Raw genomic sequence first — 26,730 nt, forward strand, 5'->3', positions numbered from 1 at the left:
CAAGAATACTCGAAACATTTTAACAGGTCTCGCACTCCTTCGTTCTTTTGGTGATCACGTGGAGAATTGATGGTTAAACGTTTCATCTACATTTCAAGCAGCGGTGTTGAAGTGGCCTTTGTCCATTCTTTTCATAGACCGGAAGTTTTCTAACACGTCAAAGACTGGAGCACCGCACGTGGTGGTGATTGCCATAAAAAGGGTATATACTGCAGTGGGCAATCTTCGCAGGTGTTAGCACGGCTTCGCTGTTCAACCACCTCCACAGCGTGGATTGGAGCCCCAACGTTTTTTTTTTGTAGGGCGTCATTTTGCTCTAAAAGTGTTTTGTATTCAAACATTTTGTATGCAATCGTGCTTTCATGCTTGGGGCCACGGCAGAAGTTAAGAAAATAAATAAGTAGTTCGTCCATGAGCGCAAAATGTTCATCCGGTTCTAGAAGGGATAGCTTGACAGCACATATCGGTGTGCTGACGTTTCTAATGGTCCGACTTAACGTAGCCGATACGAGAGAATTCAGACCTCCACATATTTTTTTCTTTAAGCTGTTCTTGTTTCTATAGTCGTTGACGAGGTAAGAACATCAGGGAGGGGCTTACAAACTTCTTCTACTTCTTTACCTGTCTCTGAGGCCATATGAGGCACGTTCGGCGCTGTGGGCAGGCACGCTGCTCACATCCGACCTCCTTTTTTTTTTTTTTTTGAGCTTTTGCAAAGTCCTTTTTGTCAATATTTTTAACGCTGGGACTAGGCTTGGCATGGGAAGACGGAGTTTGGCACATGGAGCGGGGTCCGAGAGGACGAAATTCGAGGGGCTGAGTCTGAGAGAATGGCCGGGGTCCGGCCGGGTCCCTTATGAGTCCGTCTCGGGCTCCGCTGTTGCAGTAAAATCGTTACGGGGACAAATCGTAGTCCTGTAGTCGTTTCGGAAGTATCCGATGGCGCTGTGGTCTCTGGTCTGTTGGGTGGGCTGTTGAGTTAGGTTCGGTCAAAAGCACGACGGGGCGTTCAGCGGCGGACTCAGCAGGATCTTGAGTGGATATCTGGACTTCAGATGTGAGATCGGACAGTATTGGATCAAAATACGGTGGGCAGTATTTTTTTATCTGGCTTACATGAGCGACTCGAACGTCTGGAGTGGACGTTGTGGAGTTTTTTACGCGTCTAACATCGTACGTGACTGGGGTTCTTTGGCGTGTAACTTGGTATAGACCCTTGAACTTCGGGGCTAGCTTTTCGGATCCTTGTAAAATAGGTTGTTGTCGTCTTATCCATACAAAATCTCCAATGTTGAAGGATGCATTTCTGTGTGATTTGTCATATATTGTTTTCCGAGCTTCTTGAGCTTGTTCGGAATTACACGCTGCTTCACTTCGCAGGTTCGGAAGTGTAAGGAGCCTATCGCTGATGTCAGAGCCTTGGCGCGGGCGGATTTTCTGTCGTGGAAGTTTTGGAATAAACCCAAACAAAAGCTCAAAAGGAGAAAATCCGGTGCTTCGGTGGCGCGTGGTGTTTACTGCGAAAGCAGCTTCATCTATTTTTGTCACCCAAAGTGACTGGTCATCATTGCACAGTTTCCTAAGTACTGTCACAAGAGTTGCATTGGCTCGTTCAACAAGTTCGTTGCTCGCTGCACGATATGCTATTGAAAAATGCATGTTCACACCATGCATATGCATAAAATTCTTGAATTGGTGCGACTCAAATGACTTAGCATGATCGGAGAGGCAGTCGTCAGGAGCTCCAAATCGGTAGAAAAGTGAGTGCAGATGTCTCAGTGCATCTTTTGTTGATGTCGTAGGCACAGCGGCTGGGACAATGTATCTAGTCGTGAAATCGATGACGTTGAGGATGTACTTTTCTTGAGTTCCGGACAGTGTAATGTGGTCGATTGCTATGGTGCTGAAGGGAACGTCTGTTGTGGGCATAAAGCACATAGGGCCTACTGATCGGGTTGTGGGCATACCTCGGCAAACCTCACTCATGAGGGCCCTCACTCACCCTCACTCACCCTCATCTTCACAGGTGAGGTGAGGGTGAGTGAGTTTCTGAACCAGGAAAATTCATGAGTGTGAGGGTGAGTGAGGGCGGTGAGGGCCGTGAGGGCAGTGAGGGCCGTGAGGGCCGTGAGGGCTGTGAGGGCGGTGAGGGCCGTGAGGGCGGTGAGGGCGGTGAGGGCCGTGAGGGCCGTAAGGGCGGTGAGGGCCATGAGGGCCATGAGGGCCATGAGTGCGTGAGGGGCGTGAGGGCGGTGAGTGCCGTGATGGCCATGAGTGTGTGAGTCGTGTGAGGGCCATGAGTGCGTGAGGGTCGTGAGGGCGGTGAGTGGCGTGAGGGCCATGAGTGCGTGAGTGGTGTGAGGGCGGTGAGTGCGTGAGGGGTGTGAGGGCCATGAGTGGCGTGAGGGCAGTGAGTGGCATGAGAGGCGTGAGGGCCGTGAAGGCGGTGAGTGCATGAGGTGGTGTGAGGGCCGTGAGGGCGGTGAGTGCGTGAGGCCCCCTTCAGATCGAGCATCTTTCTCAGCAAGTTTGGTGTTAATGGCGGGTCGTTCTCTAGCTTTCCCTATAATCGACACGAATTGCTGAGATCGGGTCCGGCACGAAATAAGCAAGCAACTCGGAGCAATTCGAATACGTTTGAAGCGGCTGCATCTAATCAGGGACGCAAAATTTTCACGTGATACCTCGTGCCGGTGATGATGACACCGAAAGACTTAGTTCTCGTTTGAAATCGATCGTTTTTTTGGAAATAAACTGTTTCAGAAAGGTGCATTGGTATTCTTAACGGGATTTAAATGCATAAAAACACGTTTATAACGCGTAATTGTGTCTAAATAGTGCAAGAAAAATAAACTTTTATGATGACGATGGCAAATTGCAGCAATTGGTTGCTCCGTCTGATCGCGGGCGGCGCGTGCTGCTGGTGTAGCGACGTAAAGTTTCTGGCCGAAATTGCCCCATCTGAAGCTGGCCTGAGTGGCGTGAGGGCCATGAGTGCGTGAGTGGCGTGAGGGCGGTGAGTGGCGTGAGGGCCGTGAGGGCGGTGAGGGCCGTGAGGGCCGTGAGGGCGATGAGGGCGGTGAGGGCGGTGAGGGCCGTGAGGGCCGTGAGGGCGGTGAGGGCGGTGAGGGCGGTGAGTGGCGTGAGGGTTATGAGTGCGTGAGGGCGGTGAGGGCGGTGAGGGTGGTGAGGGCCGTGAGAACGGTGAGGGTGGTGAGGGCCGTGAGAACGGTGAGGGCGGTGAGGGCCGTGAGGGCGGTGAGTGGCGTGAGGGCGGTGAGTGGCGTGTGGGCCATGAGTGAGTGAGGGGCGTGAGGGCCGTGAGGGCGGTGAGGGGCGTGAGGGCCGTGAGGTTCAGTGAGGGTGAGTGAAGGGCTGAAGGTGAGTGTGACTGTGAGGGTGAGGGTGAGAGAGGGGCTGAACGTGAGTGTAGCTGTGAGGGTGAGGGTGAGTGAGGGGCTTAGGTGAGTGTGGCTGTGAGGGTGAGGGTGAGTGAGGGCGACCTAAAATGCCGACCTCTGGTTGTGGGCCGGTTATGCACTTGGCAAACTTGGCAAGCCTGGGCGTATTCTGTTGTTGTAGCAGCCATCTTTGGCCACCAATAGCGTTCTCTCACCTTAGCGAGGGTGCGTGAAGCGTCCATGTGTCCATTGGCATCATGGGCAAGTTCGAGGACCTGCTGTTGCATCTTGGTTGGGACCACTATTGTGAGCAATTCTGGGCTCACAACCTTGTACAAGATGTCGTCGATCACAATGAAGTCCCGTGACTCCCGTCCTGGCAGAAGTTTTGCGCGGATGGCCTTGCATTGCTCATCTTCAGTTTGCATAGTAACAAGGCTGTCGATCTGAGAAACGGTGGCGCACGAATATCTTGAAAGCATATCAGCCACATGGTTCTGACGACCTGGTCGGTGTTCAACCGAGAAATCAAATTCTGCTAGATCAAGCAGCATTCCTGTAAAGCGTCGAGAAGGCTTGAAACTTGTGGTTAGGCAGGCGACCGACCAGTTATCAGTTAGGAGATGGAACCTTCGTCCCAGTAGGTAATGACGAAATTTTACTGTCACTGCCCAATGCACAGCCAGGGCTTCCCAAACGTTGCTGTGCAGCTTGCGTTCTGGTTCAGTGAGGGCACGGCTTGCATACTCAATGACAATATCTTTGCCATTCTGCCTCTGAGAGAGGACAGCACCAAGGGCGGTGGCTGAGGCATCTGTAGCAACAGTTGTTGGCGCAGCTGCATCAAAGTGTCCAAGGATTGGTGCCGATGTGAGGGCTGCACGAAGGGTCTCAAAGGCTTGTTGACACTCCGGTGTCCAATTGAACTCAGGGCTTCGAATCACAGCTTGCAGGGGGGCAGCGATCTTCGAAAAGTTGCTAATGAATCTCCTGTAAAAGTTGGCTGTCTGAACCCAGGAGAGCAGTTGCTTTGAGGTCAATGGTGTAGGGATGCGTAGCATGGCTTCAACTTTGGAGGGGTCCGGCTCTTTTCCTTTTTCGGAAATCAAGAAGCCAAGAAACTTTACAGAGGGCATGGCAAACTTGCATTTCGGTAACGAAATCTTGAAGCCGGCTTGTTGGAGAAGACTCATAGTCTCATCCAAAAGGTCCAAGAATTCCAAGAATTCAACAGCGAACACAATGATGTCATCCAAGTATGTCCTGACTCCTGACTTGGTCTGTCTAGGTTTCAAACTTGTAAAAACTTTGTTCATTGCCTGTTGGAATGTTGCTGGTGCGTTTTTCAATCCAAAGGGCATTCGGGTCCATTTGAAGGTACCATGATGTGTAATGAACGTAGTCTTGTCTTGGTCGGACTCCCTGACACGAATTTGCCAGTAGGCAGAGCACAAGTCCAGGACTGCGAACAAAGAGCATCCCGCAAGATCGTCTAGGATGTCGTCGGCCCGGGGAAGCGGTTGCAGGACGTTGATCGTCATCTTGTTTAATGGGGTGTAGTTGACACACAGTCTCTTCTTATTTTTCTGTGTGACCACAATGGCTGGAAATCCCCATGGTCCCGAGGATGGCTTGACGATACCCTTGTCGAGAAGCGTGACGACCTGGGTCTCGAGGAATTGTCTATCCGTCGCCGTGTAGCGATATGGCTGTCGTCCATATGGTTTTGCCTCAGGTACAAGGTCAATTTGATGTTCAATGCCTTCATAGAGGCCAAGGTCGAAAGGGTCACGCGGGAAGAGGTCAGTGTGAAGGAGCAAGATTTGTTTCACATCGTGTTGTTGTTTAGTCGTGAGCTGGGAGCCGATGCAAACGCCATCAAGAGTAGTTTCACTTGATACGGATGCACATGAATGTGAGCCATATATGAGACTTTGATTTGGTGATGCGGTTGCCGCTAGTTGTGGTGGAGCAGAGGTTGAGGGCTCATGACAACAGGCTGCGTTGTTCAGCTCACTCCATAGTGGTGCATCCTCGTCGGGCTCATGTTTGGTCTGCAGAGGCTCGGCCGTAGCATGCGGAGGATCAAACTGCGAGAGAGCTGACCGTGTGAGGATCACTGCGTTGGACATCCTTGGTAAAAGTTCTTCTCTACATTGTACAACCGTGTTTCTGTTGGGTTGGCAAATGATAGGCAACGCTGGGGGCCTAATGTGAAGCTCGGCTTGTGCGATGCGGAACCAGTCTTCTCCCAATATGAGAGGTAAGGCGTTTCTTTCAAGGACTGCCGCTTCGACTGTGGCTGACATTGGTCCAATTGCAATCAGGAGTGGGACCACACCTTTTGGAGTGACGGAAGCGCCGCCAACGACGAGCAATGGTGGTTTCGTCCATGGCAGTAGGGCGAGTTCGTTGACAAGGCTTGCAGTGATGACTGTTATGCTGGAACCACTGTCAGGAAAGGCGCTTACTGTGCCAACTCCAGTTATGTGAGCTGGAACGACTGGGCACTTCAGCTTAGAACCATGCAAGAGGTCTAGCTGGCTCACTAGAGCTGTAGGTTCATATGATGGCTTCGGCTTGGACTGATTTGGAGGCTGTTTTGGCTTGTTACACTTGCTTGCGAGATGGCCAGGCTGTTTGCAATTGTAGCAGATGGCTTCTTTGATGTCTTGTCCCGGTCGGTATGCTGGGGAACCATATTTTGTGGAAATTGTGTTGTACCTGGCTTCCTGTTGGTCTGGAGGCATATCCGCGATGCGCGTACGGCCAGTTTGTGATGTACTAGGCGTACAATTGAAGTGCGCGGTTGAGCCGCTCGTTGAGAAACGTCCATCCCGGGCTGGCTTTGGGAATGTGGGCGTGCGGGCCAGACGGGAATGGTCTATCGTTCGGTCCACTTCGGACACGATGTTGAGGAAGTCGTCCACTGTTCGGGGTCGGTGGACAGCAATGGATGTGGCGATCTGATCATCACGAATGCCTTGAACAAGGTATTCAATACGTTCCTTGTCAGTGATGGGGACTGGACATCGCGACATGATCTTGAGCTTGGCGAAGGCATACTGCTGTAGGCTATCGCCAGGTTTCTGGGTGAGGGCTGTTACCTTCTGTTGCCACTGAATGAGCGAAAGTTGCTCGCCGAATTGTTCTTTCAGTCCGGCTTTCCAAATGGTCCAGGTGGTAAGTTGTCGCCCTGTTGACGCATGCCAGTCAGCTGCGACACCACGTAGCTTCCCTTGAGCGATGGCTAAAAGAGTTGGGTCTTCCCATCTTTCAAGGCGCTGAGTGCGTTCAAGCTCTTCAATCCAGTGCTTCAACGTAGGAGTGCCGCCTCCATTGAAAGTGGGCAGCGAAGCTGATAGATCTGGCAGAGTTGTCACGTGCACTTGGTTCGCTTGATTGGCTAGCGTCGTCATCATCGCGGCCATGTTCTGGTGAAGGAATGCGGCCATGCGCTGCATGTTCTCAGCTTCGTCTGTGGTAAACGCTGGCATAGTCGGGAATAGCGTTGCAGGAGCCAGCGCATTTGGCGGGTTTTGGGTTGCATCAGTCAAAAGTCTGTCAATAAGCACTTCCTTGTTTCCGATTGTGCTAAGGTTTCGGCGTTGAAGTTCTATTTTGAGGAACTGAACGCTCAGGGTCGCGAGATCTTCGGATGTAGCGTTACTCCAGTTGATAAGTGACATCGTTGTTCTGGGTGGGCGATGTGCAAAGGGGAGGCTGGTTGGCTTAAAAATGGCTTCGCGTTCGGCTACGCGGATGAAAGCGGGCAGACAGGCTTACGTGGCGATTAGGTGGCGAAGGCAGGTTGAGGGCGTCGACTGCGCCATATGTGAGACTTTGGGAATAAGAAAAATGTTTAATGAATGAAAATAAAGTAAATAATGGAGGGACGGCTGAGTGAAGGCTGATGGCTGGTCATGGCTGGCTGGCGTTCTTCTACTTCTTCTACTTCTTTACCTGTCTCTGAGGCCATATGAGGCACGTTCGGCGCTGTGGGCAGGCACGCTGCTCACAGCTTTAAGTCGTTCCACGCCCAGTGCGAGCTTCCTATCTTTGACAACACTTCGGCAACTGGAGCACCTCTAGCGCGTGCGCACGCAGCCAAAGTACGGCCGAAGGCACGGAGCAAGTGCTCGAGGCCGGGGGTTCGAAACACGCGCCCAGCCGTTCTCATCCTGTCAGTGGCTATATATGTGACAAATGGTCCCCATTAGGTGTGTGCAATGTTTGTCAGTATAATTCAGAGCTGCAAAATGTAAGCGTGTGTGCATGATAACATCCGCCGTGAAATAAAAAGGAAAACAAGTCTTCGTGATTACACACTGTTAACCGCCGGCAGTTTGCACAGTGTTCTGATACTTATTGCTATACTTCGTCTCATCCTACGATGGACTAAAGGCCAAATCTGCGGGCCGCCAGTTCCAGTCACGCGCCACGCTAAACTATGACATGCTTAACATTGATTATGGATGGACGAATAATGCTCCTTATCAAAATGCGCTGCATCATTTCTATAGCTTCGACACTGCAAATAGCCTGTATCTCGTGGCTTTCTTTGCGATGTAAAATTGATGAGTCACTCAGTAATGTTCATCGAAGCGAAATACCAGGCAATTTCAAAGTAGCTCGTTATTGGATCTGGTAGTTCGTAGCTTTTTCCTTTAGTCCATCGTAGGGTGAGACGAAGTATAAAAAAAACAACTGATTAAGAATTTTACGCATTCGTGCGCGCGCATTACAAGCTTCTGCAATGCAATTAACTTCTTACATCGGCGAATACTTAGTCGTTACAGGCATTTCGAATATGAACGGAAAAGCATGGACACATAACAGAAACTTCATTCTGCATCTTTTTGGAGACCTCGGCTTTGGAAGGCCTTCCATAGAAGAGCATATTATGGTAAGTCATTGGTTAGATTACATTTTCTACTGGAGGGGTAAACTCTGGTACACTGTGACTAACGTTAATGCGGCAGAGAATACATTTGGAGCTAAGTAAGGCTCTCTACGTGCGGGCATTTCATAATGCACAATGTGCAGTCGGCAGTGACAAAAATTGGCTTCAAACGAAGAGTGATTGCCGGCCCGGTGAGCGGACGACACCTAGCGGTGTAGTCACTCTAACACAGCGGGATCAAGATTGCCTGACGGGTGCCATTTCTTTTAGCAACGGAGAGGTCGGCAGACAGCGACTATTCACAGAGCGCGTTTTGGAAATCCCTCTTCTCTGCTTCAGTGTTTTCCTGGCCATTCATGACTCTGCACATGGAATCTAATTTTGCTTTCTCGTCGAGGGCAGCCGTATATTTTTTTTTAAATTTAATGCCTTACCAGTGTTTGAAAACCCTGAACTGGGAATTGTTTCCAGAAGCACCCACGTAATTAAATGGTGGGAATGGCACCATTCCTCTTTCTCTATCTTGGTGTTTTCGCGACAACGCAGTGCCGAGTGTGGGGATTTCGCGGTTCCGTCCCTCTATCACTTCTAATAAAATATTATTTTTAGTACGGACTGAACATTCCTGCTGAGGAGTGAGGACTAAACTTTGAAGTAACTGAAAAGCGTGCCCAAACTACGTGAATTTTATATTTGTGAATTCTCGAGAACAACAATTTATTTTACGATAAGGAAAGAGGAGCATTTAAGACAAACAGACAAGACAGTCTTAAATGTTCCTCTTTCCTTATCGTAAATTAATAACCAACACGCTCAACGATCTACAAACAACTTATTGTTCTCAAATTTGTGTCGCGTTTAAAAATTAAACCCGCACATACAAGGTGTTTCTTCAAACGCTGAAGAAATCGATCCGCAAAAGATTTGAATCGCTCAGAAAAAAGAATAAAGAAGAAAAGTTGATGTTCTATTGGTTTTTTGCGAAGGACCCATTTTATGATAATGACGTAGATTCGGTATCGTTATGTTCTTAATAGGTTTCGAGTAATTATTTTTTCAGTAAACTTAACGGTATTGTTTCAATTATAAACCTGCAGGGCACCATAGAAAACCACCAAATCAGCTAACATTAAAAAAAAATTATTACGCAGGCAAAGCGATTTACAGCTTTCCGGGAAATCACTGAATTCGGATGAGTTTTTAAGTTTTGGTTTCCTGTCCATGCGCAAATCCGCGCCAGCGGTCCGGCTTTCCGTTGGCCAAAGCGCGCAACTGACGTCCGCCGTCGCGCAAGCTTCGCATGACAAAGTTGAACCAAAAAAATCAAAGCTTGTTGAGTAGACCTTTTTCAAAATTACCTGAGTATCGAGAAGAATTCTGAAAATGTAAGTTTAGGCGCCGCACGGGCTCGCTTTTTCCGTATTAAAGTTTCGAAGTAAAAAGATGTCCCGAGGACACCTACGCACTTCTTATGAGTTGTGAATGTGAAAGCATGAGTGTCGTTCTTCCGCTCCCTCATTTCGTCTGTGGCTTACTGGCGTGGACGGCCACGTTTCGCTACTGCCGAGGTAGCGGCCGGCGGCCGAGCACGCGCTCTCGTCAAGTGGCCGCGCCACGCTGAGCTCGGCCGTGCAGCCTCTCCGGAGTTTGCCCGTGCGGGCTCTGCGGCCAGGCTCGCACCTCTTACCGGCGGCCGGGCCGCTGCGTGCACTGCGCCGCCATGAAGAGGGATTTTTTGGTGGCGTTCCTTGGAAATATGCAGCGCAAGAGCCACTGGGAGCCTCGTTCCTTGAAACTATGACGCGCACCGGCCAGTGGGAGCCTATCTGTTGGAACTTTCGCGAGGACGGCATCGGATTCCCTCTGCGGAGAGGATGCACGCGAGGAGCGAGTTGAACCTCGCACCACTGCTTGTCTCGGCGGAGACGATTTATGATCGCGCGCGGGCAGCGAGATGTAAACTTCGTACCCGCAGCGGCCGGATGCAGCCGCGAAGATCAACAGCTGGGAAAGTGGAGACGAACAGAACGAAAGCTGGAACGCTACGGATCGGAGAACGAGAAAGTGGCTCGTCTGTTTGGAACATGTGTGTAGTGTGTGTAGTTTAAAATAAAAGTGTTGAGATTTGTTGAGACTGATCGATATCTCGGAACGCCAAGAAGCAACAATTCCCTCTACAAAATAATTGGTGCCGAAACCCGGGAAAGAAACTACTGCACTACAAATGAAGCCGACGAGCAAGGTGTGATCGAATCGCCAGCAGACAGAGAAGAGAACGTAACGACTGAACGAGCGAAACCTAATAATCAACGGCAACATCTACGATAGACCGACACGAGCAAGGAGCACTGCAAGCCAGGACTGAACGGCAATGGACGTCCTCAAGAAAAAACGAAAAACGCATCAAACGCAAGTAACGAGGCTCCTCAGCGAGGCAAAGGATTTATTACAATCAGCTACGCCGACCGTCGATGATCTCGATATATTGATCGAACGTCTATGTCTCGCTCGGGACAAACTCAACCACGTAGATGCCGCGATAGAGTCGTTGATTTCCGAAAAAGAAGCAGAAGCAGAATTCACGCAAGTGATAGATTATTCTGACAAGATCGTCACGTGCCTAGCAAAGCTTAAAAGGAAAGTGAAAAGTCCGGAGGACAGCCAACGAACAAGCGGGAAACCGAACGAAGAGCGGGAAGCAAGAAAGGTGACATCAAAAATCAAGCTTCCCAAATTAGAGCTCATCAAGTTTAACGAACACCGAAGAAATTGGCAGCCCTTCTGGGAGCAATTTCAGACCGCCATCCATGAAAATCCGGAACTATCGTCCTCAGAAAAATTCAACTACTTGAGGTCAGCCCTGACTGGTGATGGAGCAGCCGCCATCGCAGGACTGCACCCAACCGCTGAATGCTACGCCCACGCCATCGAGCTCCTGCAGCAGCGGTTCGGGAACCAGGCGGAGCTGATACAGGACCACATGACAGGGCTCATGGACATCATTCAGGTGCCGTCATCGCGCAGCGTCAGAGCTCTGCGGCGGGTCTACGACAGCGTCCAGGCTCACATCCGGGGCCTTCGGGCGTTGGGTGTGACGGATCAGTCATACTGTGCCATGCTCTACCCGGTTCTGCTTCGTGCGCTTCCGGACGACATGAGGCTCGAGTTCAACCGCAAGATGTCTTCGGGGAACGCCGAAAACGCCACCGCCGGGGGAACATCAGCAACCGACATCGGCTCCGACTCAGCAACGGAACAAGGACCCGTTAAGGAGGTGCGCGCGCTGCTGAACTTTCTCAAGATCGAGGTAGAGAGCCGGGAGAAAACATCCAAGGAACAACCCGAAGACGCCGGCGGTAAGCCTGCACATTGTTTCCCCATGCATGAACATCCGAAGAGGCGCCTAAACAACGCCAAGACTCGGAACGCTACCGCTACGGCCTTGCATGGTAGGATGGACAGCATGGAATGCTTTCTTTGCAAATCAAAGGCGCACAGCACACCAGACTGTAACGCGAAGATCGAACTCAAGGAAAAGAAGCGCAGGCTGCAAGCCGATCGCAGGTGCTTCCGGTGCACAAAGCCGAACCACACGGCAAGAATGTGTCGCGGCACGCTCCGTTGTGACAGGTGTGGAGGAAGGCATGTATCCACTATGTGTGATCCAGATTACTTGCCGGGACGAGCCGCCAGCGGATCGGATGAAACGCGGAAGAAAGACAAGACGCCTCTCAACCTGCATGTGAGCGAGAAGAGCAACAAACCGGCTGTCCTTCTGCAGACCGTTACCGCGTGGGTGGAAAGTAAGAACAGAAGAAAGTTGGCCCGCATTCTCTTCGACAGCGGTAGTCAGCGTTCCTTCATTACAGAGGAGCTGTCGAGGGTCTTGGTTGCAAGCTTCTCGGAACGGAGGTTCTTACCGTCGGAGTGTTCGGTGGCAAGACTAGCGAACAAACGTACCGTAGAGTTCAAGTAGTTTTGAGTAATCGTCTAACCGGCCAGACATACGAGATAGACGCCCTCGAGACGCGTTCTATCTGCGAACAAGAACTTCCAGGCCCGGATGAAGACATCCTGGTGAATATGGAGGAGCTCGGACTAACGGTTGGTGACGACCTGAACGGACTCGAGTGCAACGGAGTAGGAATCCTCTTAGGATCGGAGCACTACTGGGGATGCGTTACGGGAAGAGTCCGTCGACTGAGCGAGAACCTGACGGCAGTGGAGACCGCCTTTGGTTGGGCAGTACATGGACGTTCCCAGACGACTGCAGCTGTTGTCAACTGTTCCCAAGTGATCGTCCTCAGAGCTGCCGTGAGCGACCAGGAGAACACGGCTGTCCTGAGAGGATTTTGGGAGCTTGAGAGTATGGGAGTTGTGGACGCAGAGGTCCAGGATCACTCCGATAGCGACATCATGCAGCGCTTTGAGAGAAGCATCACCAAATCTGATCGAAGATACGAAGTGAGCCTCCCTTGGAAACCTGATGTAAAGCTTGATTGCAACCGAGAGATGGCTTGGAAGAGACTCGAAAGCCAACGAAAGAGGCTAAGCAAGAATCCTGAGCTCATGCAGAGATATGATCAGGCAGTCCGGCTTTACGTCGAGAACGGAATGGCTGAGAGGGTCGAGAGAGACGATAACTCGAATGAACGGGTGTACTACATGCCCCACCAGGCTGTTCTGCGAGAAGGCAGCAGTACGACGAAGATGAGAATCGTTTTCGACGCGTCTTCGCACGGACCGAACTGCAAGTCACTAAACGACAACCTGGAGAGCGGTCCGAACCTGAACCCAGACCTTGTTAGCCTGCTTCTCAACTTCAGGCAACACCCGGTGGCACTGGTTGCGGACGTCGAAAAGGCCTTCCTTCAAATTGAAGTAAACCCGGAGGATCGCAATGCTCTGCGGTTCCTCTGGTACAAAGAAATTCCTCAACCGAACCAAACAACTCCGGAGGTGGAAGTCTGGCGTATGACGAGGGTCATTTTCGGAGCCACGTCCAGCCCCTTTCTGTTGGCCGCGACCCTACGACATCATTTCAGAGAAATGGAGAGCGTATTCCCTAAGACAGCAGAGCGACTGGGTAGATCGGTCTACGTTGACGACCTCTTGACGGGCGCGGAAAGTGAAGAGGACGCCTGGACATTCTGCAGCGAGGCGATCGAGATATTTGGAGCAGCGGGGATGAAGCTCCATAAGTGGGGCTCCAATAGCGCAGCCCTGTCGAAAATGCTTGAAGACAAGGGTCCCGATGAGAGACCATTGGGACAACAGACGGGTGTGTTGAAGGTACTCGGTCTGACGTGGAAGCCGAATGACGACAGCCTTTCCTTTTCGGCAGAACACGTGATTGAATTTGCCCGCCAACGAAGAAACACCAAGCGTTTCGTGCTCCAGACGACAGCACGACTGTATGACCCCCTTGGTTTCCTTTCCCCCTTCGTGGTGCGAGCCAAGATTTTGTTTCAGGAAATCTGGAAGCTGAATCTGCGCTGGGACGATACACTGCCGGAAGAACTGATGAGTGGCTGGAACAACTGGTGCGACGAGCTCACCACACTTCAGCAAATTAACGTGCCCAGATTCTACGACAGCGAGCTGAAGGGCAACGTTGTACATCGAACGTTGCACGTATTCTCTGATGCCAGCACCTCCGCATACGGTTCGATGATCTTCATCTGCTCAACGGATGACACCGGAGAAATGACCGCGACACTCTAAAGGGCCACCCACACTAGCGAGAAAACGCGCCCGGCACGCCGATAAATCGGTTAAGCGGGAAGATAAAGGGCGTGTCTCTGCACGCGCTCGTGGCGCTGACTGTGCTTCGGCGACATTTTGTTACTTGCCGCGATCGGCGTGCCACGCGCGTTTTCTCGCTAGTGTGGGTGGCCCTTTACTGGCTAAGTGCCGCGTGTCGCCCCTGAAGGAAATCTGCCTTGCTAGATTAGAGCTCATGGCATGCTTGATCGGATCGAGGCTGTTTAAGTACGTAAGGACACACCTCGAAATCAAAGTGAATGAAGTCCACTTCTGGACGGATTCTATGATCGCTCTGCATTGGATTAGGGGAGAGCCATCCAGGTGGAAGACGTTCGTGAAAAATAGAGTACAAGAAATTCAAGCAAACAACGAGAAGGCAATGTGGCACCACTGCCCGGGGAAAGAAAATCCTGCCGACCTGATGACACGAGGGCTGTCCGCGAATCGACTGCTGTCTGCGCCGCTCTGGTGGAACGGACCAACTTGGTTGCTACTGCCCGCGACAGAGTGGCCTGGGGAAAGTGACGAGGAGCTTTCCCACGACGGGCTCGAGGAGAGGACTCCAAGAGCAGAGCTCTTCGAGGTAACTGCAACTGTACCTGAAGAGTTGCTGGACATCTCAAGGTTCAGCTCGGCCTTGAAACTCCACAGAACAACGGCCTGGATTTTACGGTTCATCTATAACCTCAGATCGTCAGAAAAAAGGATGGGACCACTGACCGCCGAGGAGATCCACGTAGCGCAAACACACTGGATAACGAGTGCACAAAGATCAGCGTTTGCCTCCGATATTGATTGTGCAGCAAAGAGAATGTCGCCCCCACCTGGGTCGCTCTTGCGTGACTTTCGCACTTTCATCGATGAAGAGGGATTGCTGAGGATCAGCGGTCGACTCCAGTCATCGAACCTGACGCAAGAAGAACGCCACCCCCTTGTGCTGCCTAAGGAGCATCGATACTCAACGTTGCTGACTATCGACGCCCATCGCCAGGTACTGCACGCGGGAGCCAGGGACACTCTCGTACAGCTGCGCGAGAAGTACTGGATCCTCCGTGGAAGACAGCTGGTAAAGAAAGTGGTGCGTGCGTGTGTGACCTGCCAGCGATTCAACGCGACTCCGGCATGTGCTCCAACGGGACCCTTGCCGGCGGATCGTACAACGCGAGCGGACCCGTTTGAAGTAGTGGGCACAGACTTTGCGGGACCCCTGTATGTTAAGGCGAACGACCTCACCAGCAAATGTTACGTCTTGTTGTTTACATGTGCGGTTACCCGAGCGGTACATTTAGAGTTAGTGACAGACATGTCGACAAAGAGCTTTCTGTATGCCTTTCGCAGATTTGTGTCGCGGAGAGGGGTATGTCGCGTCATTTATTCGGATAACGCTTTGACATTTAAACGGGCCTCAAAAGAACTAAGGGAACTGTGGAAGACACTCCGACACCCTGATGTGATTCAACATTTTGCCAATGCTGGCATAGAGTGGCGATTTATTGTCGAACGAGCGCCATGGTGGGGAGGTTTTTATGAGAGGCTCGTGCGCTCAGTAAAGGTGTCATTGAGGAAGGTGATCGGAAAGAAATGCCTGGGCGCAGATGAATTGGCCACGGTTCTCACCGAAATTGAAGCCGTGGTGAATTCGAGACCATTGACCTTTGTATACAACGAGGTGGGAGAGGGTGACCCTCTCACGCCTGCGAGCTTTCTAATCGGTAGACGGCTGACGGCGCTGCCGGCGGCCGGGGGAGAGCCGCTCGCTTCGACACCGGAGGCACTTCGCGGTCTGTGGCGAAAGCGAAAACGGATTCTAAATTTATTCTGGGGGACGTGGGAGGCGGAATACCTCCGGGAACTGAGGTCTGCTTATGCTAGTCACCAAAAGCAGTCCCCTCCGCCCCGAGTGGGCCAGTTGGTCCTTTTGAAAGAACCACTTCCACGATTGCTTTGGAAGCTTGGAAAGGTTGAGAAGGTATTTTATGGACGCGATGCAAAGGTTCGTTCATGCGAGATTCGCGTACATCGCGGTACAGTACTGCGAAGGCCAGTGCAACTAATCTACCCCCTAGAAATGACGGAACTCTAGAATGTGCTCGCGCCCATTCGGTGGGGAGTGTGTTGGAACTTTCGCGAGGACGGCATCGGATTCCCTCTGCGGAGAGGATGCACGCGAGGAGCGAGTTGAACCTCGCACCACTGCTTGTCTCGGCGGAGACGATTTATGATCGCGCGCGGGCAGCGAGATGTAAACTTCGTACCCGCAGCGGCCGGATGCAGCCGCGAAGATCAACAGCTGGGAAAGTGGAGACGAACAGAACGAAAGCTGGAACGCTACGGATCGGAGAACGAGAAAGTGGCTCGTCTGTTTGGAACATGTGTGTAGTGTGTGTAGTTTAAAATAAAAGTGTTGAGATTTGTTGAGACTGATCGATATCTCGGAACGCCAAGAAGCAACAATTCCCTCTACACTATCCATCAGAATTTTGTTACAGACGACAAGCTTCGCTCCATTGGGACATGAGGAGGTGCCGTTTGGCGCGGCTTTAAAAACGGATGACTTCGGTTTGCTCCATGGGACAGTTAATGCTTTCGCATTAAAACCAAAATTAAAAGTTGACGAACACTCGCCAAAGATGAAATTTGTTTTAGGCTTTTGCTTTAGGGCTGTAACTACATATATACTGCAAACACCACGACGCGCAGCGCATGTAACTACACTCGCAGTATGCACCTTGGTGCTTGGGTAATTTATCAAAAAGTCGATTGCCATTCAGACTTGATTTAAACAGCACAGCGTTTCATGTCCCGGGCAGAAAAACGCGCAGGATTACGGGGCATGATTGGTTTAGCCGGGGATAGCAAACGCGCAAAAACGCGCACTTTTGACGGAGCTTGATTGGCTCCATCAGATCATAGCGTTGACTGCGGTCGAACTAAGAGCAAAACGAAGTATATGCGGGGAGAAAGTCGACTGCTTCTTTTCCAGGAGTTGTGGTGACGTCTGAACGACGTCGATCTCTGATGGGCTTGGATAGAAAGGATAGTGGGTAGATCTCAATACAAGATGCCTTGAGGTCTACCCACAATTTTTTTCAATCAATACGTAAGAGCCCGGCGTTCCGACCTCATCGCAAACCCTGTGCAAGAAGCAGACGAACTTGCTCGCCGCATACGAACTGTTCCAGTGGGTGCGGAATTTTTGATCGGTCTCTCCGAAGTATCCAGCGCTTTGGAACGGCCGAATAGACCATTTTTAAAAGCACGCGCCAACACCTGTCCGCAATGGCTCACTCACGTATTGCGAGCCTGTATTGGACACGAGGGCTGCGTCATCGTTCGGTGTGAACTCGGATCCAATCACGCGCTTCGTGTCCAACCAATGGCGACCGCCAAGGTTGCCTGATTGGCTTTTGAAAGGGCCCCATGGACACAGAGTAAAGGATGAATTAGCCTCCAACAATCTGAATAGACCGATTTCACCAGCTGGTTCGAGTACGCCACCGCTGTGGCTATACAGGCTTTACACACGCGCCAATTTACAGCCGCCATTGCTGACCTTCTCTTGTCTTACCGAGATGCCGAGCAACTGAAACGGTAGTTGACGATCCTCTACAAAGGCCGATGCTTTAGGAAAGGACGCAGTTGAATCTAATGTGGCAATAACCTGACCTGCTATACTAAAGATGAGGTGAAATAAACGAAATAAGTGGAAACAAAAACTGAAGGTCAGTTATGGCGGCGTCCATGCGCAGCTGCTGCAAAGCGTCTATACATCGTAGGAACTGTAGGCTTTCTGCACACGCGAGAACCACGCTCGAGGTCTCCGCGAGCAGACCTCGAGGCGGCACAAGCTGTCTCGTGCACGGACGACTCGGTACCTCTTGTGAACTACTGTTATGGCGGCGTCACGCATACGTGGACCGCTTGTCGGATCGGTCCACTGTAAAAATCGTATCCGTTTTATGATTTCTATCTACACAAAGGGCGAGTGCGTGCTGCAGTGCTTGCTTGCTGCTTCAATATTAAATATATAACAGATTTTAAGTTGTACTGGAGCCTCTCGATTCATTCTTGTTTTGTTTTTCATTTCTTCGTCATTTAGGAAGAGCTGCAGGATCTGGTTCACCAAATATCGAACACTGCGGGTTGCCTGATCAACGTCAGGGATTATATCACAGACAGCGTGGCCAATGTCACCACTGGCCTCATGTTTGGATCCAGATTTGACATTGGAGACGCCAAGCGGGTCTACTTAGTGAACCTCATTGAAAATGTCGTGCATGGTTCGGAATCTGGATTGATGGTGGAGAGGAAACCGAAATGGCTGAGGAGTGCGCTTGCCAATCTTCCGCTAAATAGAACAGGATTGATGCAAAAATCTCGGCTCATGATACAAGAGATAGTCAGGTAAGCAACTTAGCATTACTAGAAAACCTATAGAGCCTTTTAAACGCAAAAACGACGAGCAAATTTGGGTTTTGTAATACCCTACCATGACTTTTCACTCACTTGTACATCTCTGAAAATATCTTGGGTGGCTAGTCTCAACAAACACAAAGTGGGGCCGTAGATCGCGGAGCGTGCAGATAGGACTCTTGCGACGATCACGCCGGACGATATGTCAATCATCCATACTTTTGGCGCTCGAATTCCAGCGAGATTGTGGAACACAAAGTCGTAGCGAGCTTCATCGGAGCGCGCGCGAGCAACACCGCGGGGCGAGCCAATTGAAGAGTTGCAGTGATGACGGCGCGCCCGCGTGTCCCTACATCCTCACCCCACGTTAGAGTCAATGCTGTCTAGTTTGTCTCTAGGCAGGCAGTGAAGACTCTGAACTTTCTCGTCTCAAGCTCGTCGTTTGGGAAAGTTATCGGTAACGAAAATGTGAAGTTTCGCAGATCTGCGAACGAGTTTTCTTTAGGCTGACATTTTCGCTTCGGAATCGGGGTTCACCTTTGTGATAGTATGGAGCCGTGCCCCGTGTACGCGGCTTTAGAGCCCATCTTCCGCCATTGTCAACAACGCTATCCGGGTCACTGAGAGGGAATCTGAGTAGTAACATCGGAAAAGTGTTAAAAACTGAGGAGCGACGGGGAATGGCGGAAAAAACCGGAGGAGGAGGAAGAAGCATAGTGCGACAAAAAAAATATAGAGAGGTGGTGGGGTCGACGGAAGAGGACGAACTTTTTAATATAAATTTTTAAGATTACTGAAAATAGGGGAAATCCCCCCCACACACACATACAGACGTACCTTTACCCCTTTCTCTTCACGTACTTTCCCCCCTTTTATAACCCCCCTTGGGAAGGGGGGGAGGGGCTTATAATGAGCGACGATGAGGAACAGCCCAGCGTGAACTTTTCGAAATAATGTCCGGAGGTTGTGGAATATACCTTTCCGGAAATATGTGCTGCCCCAGTGTCTGCTTTTCGCATTGTGACGTTGAGGTGTACGGTACGTGAAATTATCCAAGAAGTGAGAACGAAGATTTTGATGAGCGTGTTGGAACAGATGTTACGTCGTTGACGTTGTTTTAACAGTTCGTGATCTCCGAGCGCAGAGAAAGCAGAAGAGAGTATATGATTATTTTTTTTGTCCGCTTCATTTTATTTTTTGTGTCTGTTCTGAGCTGCTAATAAAAAATAATGAATCCAACCGCTACCAGTATATACGAAGCGTTCGAGTCGGCACGAGCGTACATCCAAAGAGCCCCAGAATTCCGCTCGTTGCAAGGTTTCCTGGAATTTCCCGGAAAGGTCTATTGAAACGGTTCGCGTTTTAGGAAGTCACGAGGGGCCATGACAGACTTACAAGCGAGAGGCTCGTGCCAGAGATCATAGTGTGCAGGCGCGTTCAGCAGCGTCATTTTATAGACATTTTTTTTTTTTTAATACGAACCGTTGCTTGCGTCCCAAACGACTCCTGTCGCTCAGTCTTATACCCTTGTTACACGGGCACACTTAACTGCGGTTACGCCAAGCCACAGTTAGCGCACAATACTTGCCGACAACATTCTGCGGCGATGCAGTCAGAGCTATGGGCGAACCTGCGCGGCAGCATCTTGAGCACCCATCAAAGCAGTGCACGCGCTCTCTTCACTTCTTTTGAAATAGCTGTCCGAGGGTATAGTGCGGTAACTGTGGTGCCACGTAACAGCAGTTAAAGCTGAGTTAACCACGGTTAAGGGTGCTCGTGTAACAGGGGTATTAGCAAGCCTGTTGAGCTTGGTTTTGCCACCAATACTAGAAAGCATAAATGCTACACGAACACCAAAGTTGGAGGTTTAATTAGGGCCTTCTGCTGTACAATTTATCGTCTTGGAGTAGACAAGTTGCCTTACAAGAACATTCCAAAAAATTTTAACGGATCTCGTGGTTCTTCGTTCTTTTGGCGTTCACCTTGAAAATTGGTGGTTAAACGTTCCATTGACACTTCACGCAGCGGGCTTAAGGTGGGCTTGGTTCATTCTTCTTATGAACCGGAAGTTCTCTTTGATGTCAAAGACCGGAGCACCGGCCTGTGGCACTTTGTTGAAAAGGGTCTATAGAAGGTATTCACTGAGCGCCATATTTGAGGGCGATGTTTAGAGCGCATGCTCAGAACGAGCTCACATTAATAGCCTGCTAAGGCCGGCAACCTTGATGGTGCTAAATGCACGCTCCAAAAGGACTGCGGAAGCTCGCCGTCAGCACGCGGTCAGCAGCAACGCACACGAATATGGCCGCCAGTGAATACTTCCTATAGTTCTAACCGTTGACGTCAGGGTCAGGATTATCAGTGGTGAATAACAAATTTGATGATTTGTGTTTGAATCAACGCTGACAAGTTTGATTGCGTCCGATGAACGCTTGAACTCATAGCATTCTTAATACGTCACCGCCGATGTTAACTGTTTGACATTGCTCCTACTTCCGTTGATGGATGCAAAATTAATCCTAATATCGCTAATCTTTAAAAAAAAACAAAAAAAACGGCCACACTGATGTTTTTCGTTACCCACGCGCCCCACGGTTATTTACTTATAAAAGATCAGTAAAACGATTTTAACCCCCCCCCCCCCTCCCCCCTTCCTAAAGGGAGGCAATTTCCCGGAGGTGAAACAAGCCCGGAGGTGAAACCAGCCTGGAGGCGGACAAGGCTACTATACTTCGTCTGAGCTTAAAGGGGCCATGAAACGAAGTTTGGGTTGGGATGAATGATTTTAAATTGGGACTTTACTAATCGCATATCGTTTAGTTGGCCAAAAGAAAGAGGCTAGGAAGTCAAAAGCCAGCTTTTCGGTACGAACATTTGAAAATGTAGCGGACTATTTTGTACCCTCTTGCCTTCGAAAGCTCTCCGCCTTTTCACTATGATACAACCGCGGTTCCAAAAGTGCGTCACCGGCGCCAACCTGACGTCAGCAGAGCCCAGCTCACGCATTGGACACGAGAACTGCGTCACTCGGACGTATGCGCTCGTCAACAATCAATCCGTCGACGAATATTCGGATTTGCGTTCGTGGCCAATGAGTGCCAATGGCCAATGAGACGGAACTTATCGTCCCTGGGGAATGACAAGTTCTATGGTGTGCACAGAAAGCACGGTGGAAGCTAGGAGTCACCGCACCGGTGCCGAAGGAATGTCACGACCACGGGATTTCACAATTCGCATTTGAGTTGAGGATTAAAGCTAAGGAGGAAGAAGTAGGAAAATCGTTTCATGACCCCTTTAATTCCAGATGCAGCCGATGCTACAAGCCCGAGCATGTGGCCCTTAGCAGTTCTTGCACTGTACGAGAGCGCGTGCTTAGAAGAGACGCTGAAAACCCGGAGCTCGTGCTTGTAGCATCGGCTGCGTCTGGAATTAGGCTGAAACCTAGGAGCTTGAGTCTTACCTTAGAGCGGTAAACCGGAACCCACTGCCTGCAGTGGAAATGGCAACCCCCCCCCCCCCCCCCCCCGGTTGCCGCCATCTTGCCTATTTGCCACATTAGTGATCACGTGACGTTACGATGGCTGCGCCCTGAGGTGGGTCAGATCAGATTGGCAAGATCACGGTCAGCAGACGGGCACTCTGGGGTTGCGTTCCAATCGTACTCGAATGGATCCGAGTTCTTCCGGCGGATCAAGTCACGTGACAAGACAGATGCAGCAATGCTGGACGCGGGTACGTTTTCGAATGCAACGGGTACGAGACCTTCACCCAGGAATGAGATTAAGTTGCGTTCAATTTACTTGCACCTCCTACACCGGTGCAGAAAAGTGTAGGGCAGTCTACTTCCGGTGTGTGTATTGAGATGCGACCGGAAGTACACCACCCTACACTTTTCTACACCGGTGCAGGAGGTGCAGGTAAATCGAACGCAGCTTTTATCTCACTTTTGGGTGAAGGTCTCGTACCCGTTGCGTTCGAAAACCTACCCGCGTCCAGCATTGCTGTGTCTGTCTTGTCACGTGACTTGATCCGCCGGAACAGCGGACCCATTCGAGTAATATTGGAACGCAGCCCCAGAGTGCCCATCTGCTGACCGTGATCTGGCCAATCTGATCAGGCCCACCTCTGGGCGCAGCAATCTTAACGTCACGTGATCACTAATGTGGCAAACAGGCAAGATGGCGGCAACCTGGAGGTGCCATTTTTGGCCGCTGGTTTACCGCTCTAAGTTTACTCAAGCTCGTTGGCTGAAACGAAGCATAGGCTGGCAATGAACTGTCAAAGCTGCTGTCATGAGCATGGGGGGTTGGTCTCGCAGAACTTGCGCAAACGTAACGATAGATGAAGCCACGAGCTTGCTCCAGTAGCTTTGACAGTGTTGTTCCTAAGTATCCAAAAGGCCGTGAGATAGGAACACTGGAAGGACGTCTTTCAGTAAATTATGCTTTATCGAAGAAAATAAGAGCGATATGAGACTCATATTAGACGGTCTTGAGTGGTTTTTTAGTGACCATCAAGGTCAAACACGCTGGTCGCAGCAGATTATCTTTGTCGTGACGCCACCGGTATGAATCACTGTCATCCCCGCGCACTTTCTCGTGGTCCTTTTGTTCGGCGCCTAGGGATTGGTAGGGATATTTGGCCCCTTCAATAAAAAAACGTCCGGAGATTAAAGGATCTCCTCCGTATTTGTGAGAAAAGAAAACTTTGCGGCAATCTTTCGGCTTCTCCCTCCACTATATCATAACACAAAATATATTTGTGTGGCGAGTCTAGCAGCCCTGGTACCTAGAAGTTGAACAATGTTCTAATCAAAGTTATTTATAACTGCTGAGAGTTGTTAACCGTTGACAGCTTTTCTTGGCAAACAAAATATACACACACAAATTTATTCAGACATAATCAAAGCCAGACGAAGGTTTCTGGCATCGGGGTATGTAAAGGGTATACGTGAAACAATTTTCGAAGGCCAAGGCAAATTTGTTTTTCAAACCAATATTCGCTTCCACAGAGTAATACAATAAAGGATGATCCTATAATAATTGTGTTGTCCATAATAATGGACAGCACAAATGTCAGGTGTGAGTCATAAAAATCTTGCTGGGCGTGTCGCTACGTTCTGCGAGACTGCACAGTAGCAGACCAAACACCATCCAAAAACTGGTGTTTGTGGCGGTTATCCGCTGCTGCGTACAACTGCCACAAAGAGGCATGTAGCGTGTTCGTTGCTGAGGGCGGAAGAGGGTGCGACCGACTCCGAGCTTAGGTGAAAACGTTCTGTTTAATCCACGTGCCGTCGGGCTCGTGCTAAACAGTACTGTCGTAGTCTTTGCTGGCGGCCACACTGGACGTATAGACTGCTACAGATATATTGAATGGATGATAACGGTGACGATGTTCAATCTAAGAAATGGCAATGACTTAGCACCCACATTCAACAGTGAGGATGGTCCGGTTGGCAACGGATATGATATGACAAAACGATGAGGGATATAAAAAAATTATGGAAAATTGCTAGGTACTTGTGTTTTATACGTAAAAGGTTCTAACGTCACCAACATTTGCGGCACTCTGATTCCCCAGACGCCGGACGCCTACGTTCACGACGCTCTTCATCAGATAGATTTTAACACGTACCATATGCACACTTGATAGTTGTTCATAGAATGATCCGATACTATACCGCTATTGGAACGCATAATCTGCGGCGATCTTCCAGATCCTTCCATACTTTCGATTTCCCCTCCATAAGTGCGCACAGGTAGTCGAGTTCCTCCTCGACTATCCCTCTGGTCACATGAACTCCAAGTTTACCAATCAGCATAGAGCACCTCAATCTTGTCCCATCCGTCAACCAATCAGTGTCGAGCCTCGCTGCCATGCTTCTTTCCAGAGTTCACTTTTATCTGGGCGTCTCTAAAGTCCCTCGATAAACGGTTCGCTAATTAGTGACAGCGATTGATGTGCTGACGCGCTCTCCCATTGGTCCGCGCCAGCGTTCCGTTTACGGCCAGGAAGAATGTAGCGTATTGGACTCGACCTCCATATGGAGTAACGGTTTGGTATTTTGGCGTTCGAAAACCTACCCACGTCCAGCGTTGTTCTATCTGGATTGTCCCGTGACATGACCCACCGGAGTAGCTCAGAAGATTTCTAATACCGCGTTGAAAAGGTCATTTTTACTAAACTCCTTTATAAAATCGGCCAGTCAGCTCGCGCTGTTGGGTGCGCACGTGCCCTATGGCGTGCGCTGGTTTGCCGATTTTATAAAGAAGCTTGTTCTAAAGGCCTTTAAAATGTCCGTCTGACAGGGGTAGAACACAGCCATGGTGGGCGAGTTAAAAAAACACAGCACTGCGCGCTATAATTACAGTGTACATTAATTCCGTTTACCCTTATGCTGAGACTAGAATCTCCGCCTTCACCGCGATCACGCTGACTTCCGCAGTGCTTTGGTTGCACGTGCCTGCGCGTTCACATTTGTGTCAGCAAGGGCAGAAAGCTCGCGCTGAAGGCAAAGCTTTGTGCCTCAAAAGGAAAGGGGTCCCATGAAACGATTTTCCTACTTCTTCCTCCTTAGCTTGCGGGCATCTTCTAGCTCCGATTCTCATAAACCCTGTCTCCGGATGAATATGACACTTCAATACTTCGCTCTCGGCAAAAGGGTTTATTCACTCACTCATTGGCTGGGGGGTTTCGGGATCGGGGGACGGTCATCAGCGAGGCCGGGGGAGAGTCCGCTGCCACAGCAGCCTCTCCGAGTCCCAGCGGTGGTCATCCACACCGCGTCATGGGGACGTCGTCGTCCAGGGTCGCTGTCCGGTCCGTTTGTCGAGTCCACCACTCGACGTAGTGCCCGCACTCCCTGCGCCTGCGTCCGTCTCCCGCCAAATCCCGCGCCGTCCGAGCTCGCCTCCATGACCGGTCCCTTGTCTAGTCGGCCGCCCAAGCCCCCTTCCTTTGTCTCCGTTCCCCTTTTAAGACCTTCCCAAGTCCTTGTCCCGCCGACCGTCCAATCGGGAACCTTGCTGCGAGCCGACCCTCCGACGTCAGCGCTGGGTGAGGGGGCGCTTGCCCCGTTCCTCCCGGAGAGCTCGGACGTTCCGCGACAGGACGGCGACAGGAAACGGGAAGGTCACGAGGAACGAAGGAGCGCCCGACAGTACGGCGGCAGGGAGCGGCAAGGTCACGGAGAGCGGAGGAGCCAGGGAGAGGGTCCCCACACCTCCCCTCCCTCAAGGCTCGGACCCCGGGGGGCTTGAGGTTGCGTGGTCCCCAGGACCCTGGGCAGGGAGCTCGTTCAGCTGAGTGTCGCCGATGACGACGAGCACCCTCGATGATGATGATGGCATCAAACCAAGCAGGTCAGCGGTGAACGTTGATTCACTGGGAAGCTCGTGACCGACGGAGCACGGTCCACGAACTGGTCCGGAGGGAGCACCACAGCTCACAACACGGACGGGCACTCAGACACACGCAACACGCCGGCTCTTAAAGTTCGCTTCCGTCCCTAATGTAGCAGACAGCGAATCGCGCAAAAACGAATACCGGCACGCTATATCAGACAGCGCGACGAAACCAAAATCTTTCGATCGTTGGACATGCCACGAAATAAAAACAAAACTCTTCATTTCAATACCAACAGGCAGGCAATCATCTAGAACGTCACGCTACACGTTCAAGAGGTACATAAGAGGAAATCTATTCCTAAACTAAAAAGTATGAGCACTCATTGTATACCCAAATCGTGCCTACGCCCACTATACAACGTTTGCTCCTATAAAACTCAACCGCATTCTTTTAAAACAGAAAGCACTCTACCAGAGCGTCAGAACCGCACACCTCTGACAACAATATTAGTCTCCAACACACTCGCGAAGAACGCTCAAAACCTCAAAAACTAAGAATAACCTTCCGTAAAACAGAAACGGTCACAAATCCAGTCCCGTTCGCGAGGTGCGACTCGAAAAAACACGCTGGCAACAGTAGCAATCACCCAAGATAGGCACCCATGCACTCGGCGTTCGCGACACCCGAGCTACAAACACGCTACAGCCAAGCTACGCAGCACGCCTTCATCAGAAGGGGTAATCACCTTACTGAGAGGCCGTTGTTCCGTGGTACCGGCCACTTACACCAGTACAAAGGGAACAGTACCTGGATCGTGCGAACAGCAGATCTCATTGGACAGCTTATTTACACAGCTATGTCCGTAACGTCTGGGCATGTACAAGATATTACCGCTTC

At 50.6% G+C, this 26,730-nt stretch overlaps 1 protein-coding gene across 1 annotated transcript in view; it reads left to right on the top strand.

Annotated features, from left to right (window-relative positions):
• The first annotated feature begins 8,157 nt into the window (after positions 1–8,157).
• LOC120836499 (cytochrome P450 2J2-like) overlaps positions 8,158–26,730 on the top strand; it is a 46,401-nt gene continuing 27,828 nt past the window's right edge. The window contains exons 1-2 of the mRNA XM_040205440.1: positions 8,158–8,307; positions 18,170–18,474. Coding sequence (XP_040061374.1) covers positions 8,158–8,307; positions 18,170–18,474 — 455 coding nt within the window. The remainder of the gene's footprint in view (positions 8,308–18,169; positions 18,475–26,730) is intronic.

Source organism: Ixodes scapularis, unplaced genomic scaffold (genome assembly GCF_016920785.2).
Source record: "Ixodes scapularis isolate PalLabHiFi unplaced genomic scaffold, ASM1692078v2 PGA_scaffold1__304_contigs__length_218370807, whole genome shotgun sequence".
NCBI classification, from domain to species: domain Eukaryota; kingdom Metazoa; phylum Arthropoda; class Arachnida; order Ixodida; family Ixodidae; genus Ixodes; species Ixodes scapularis.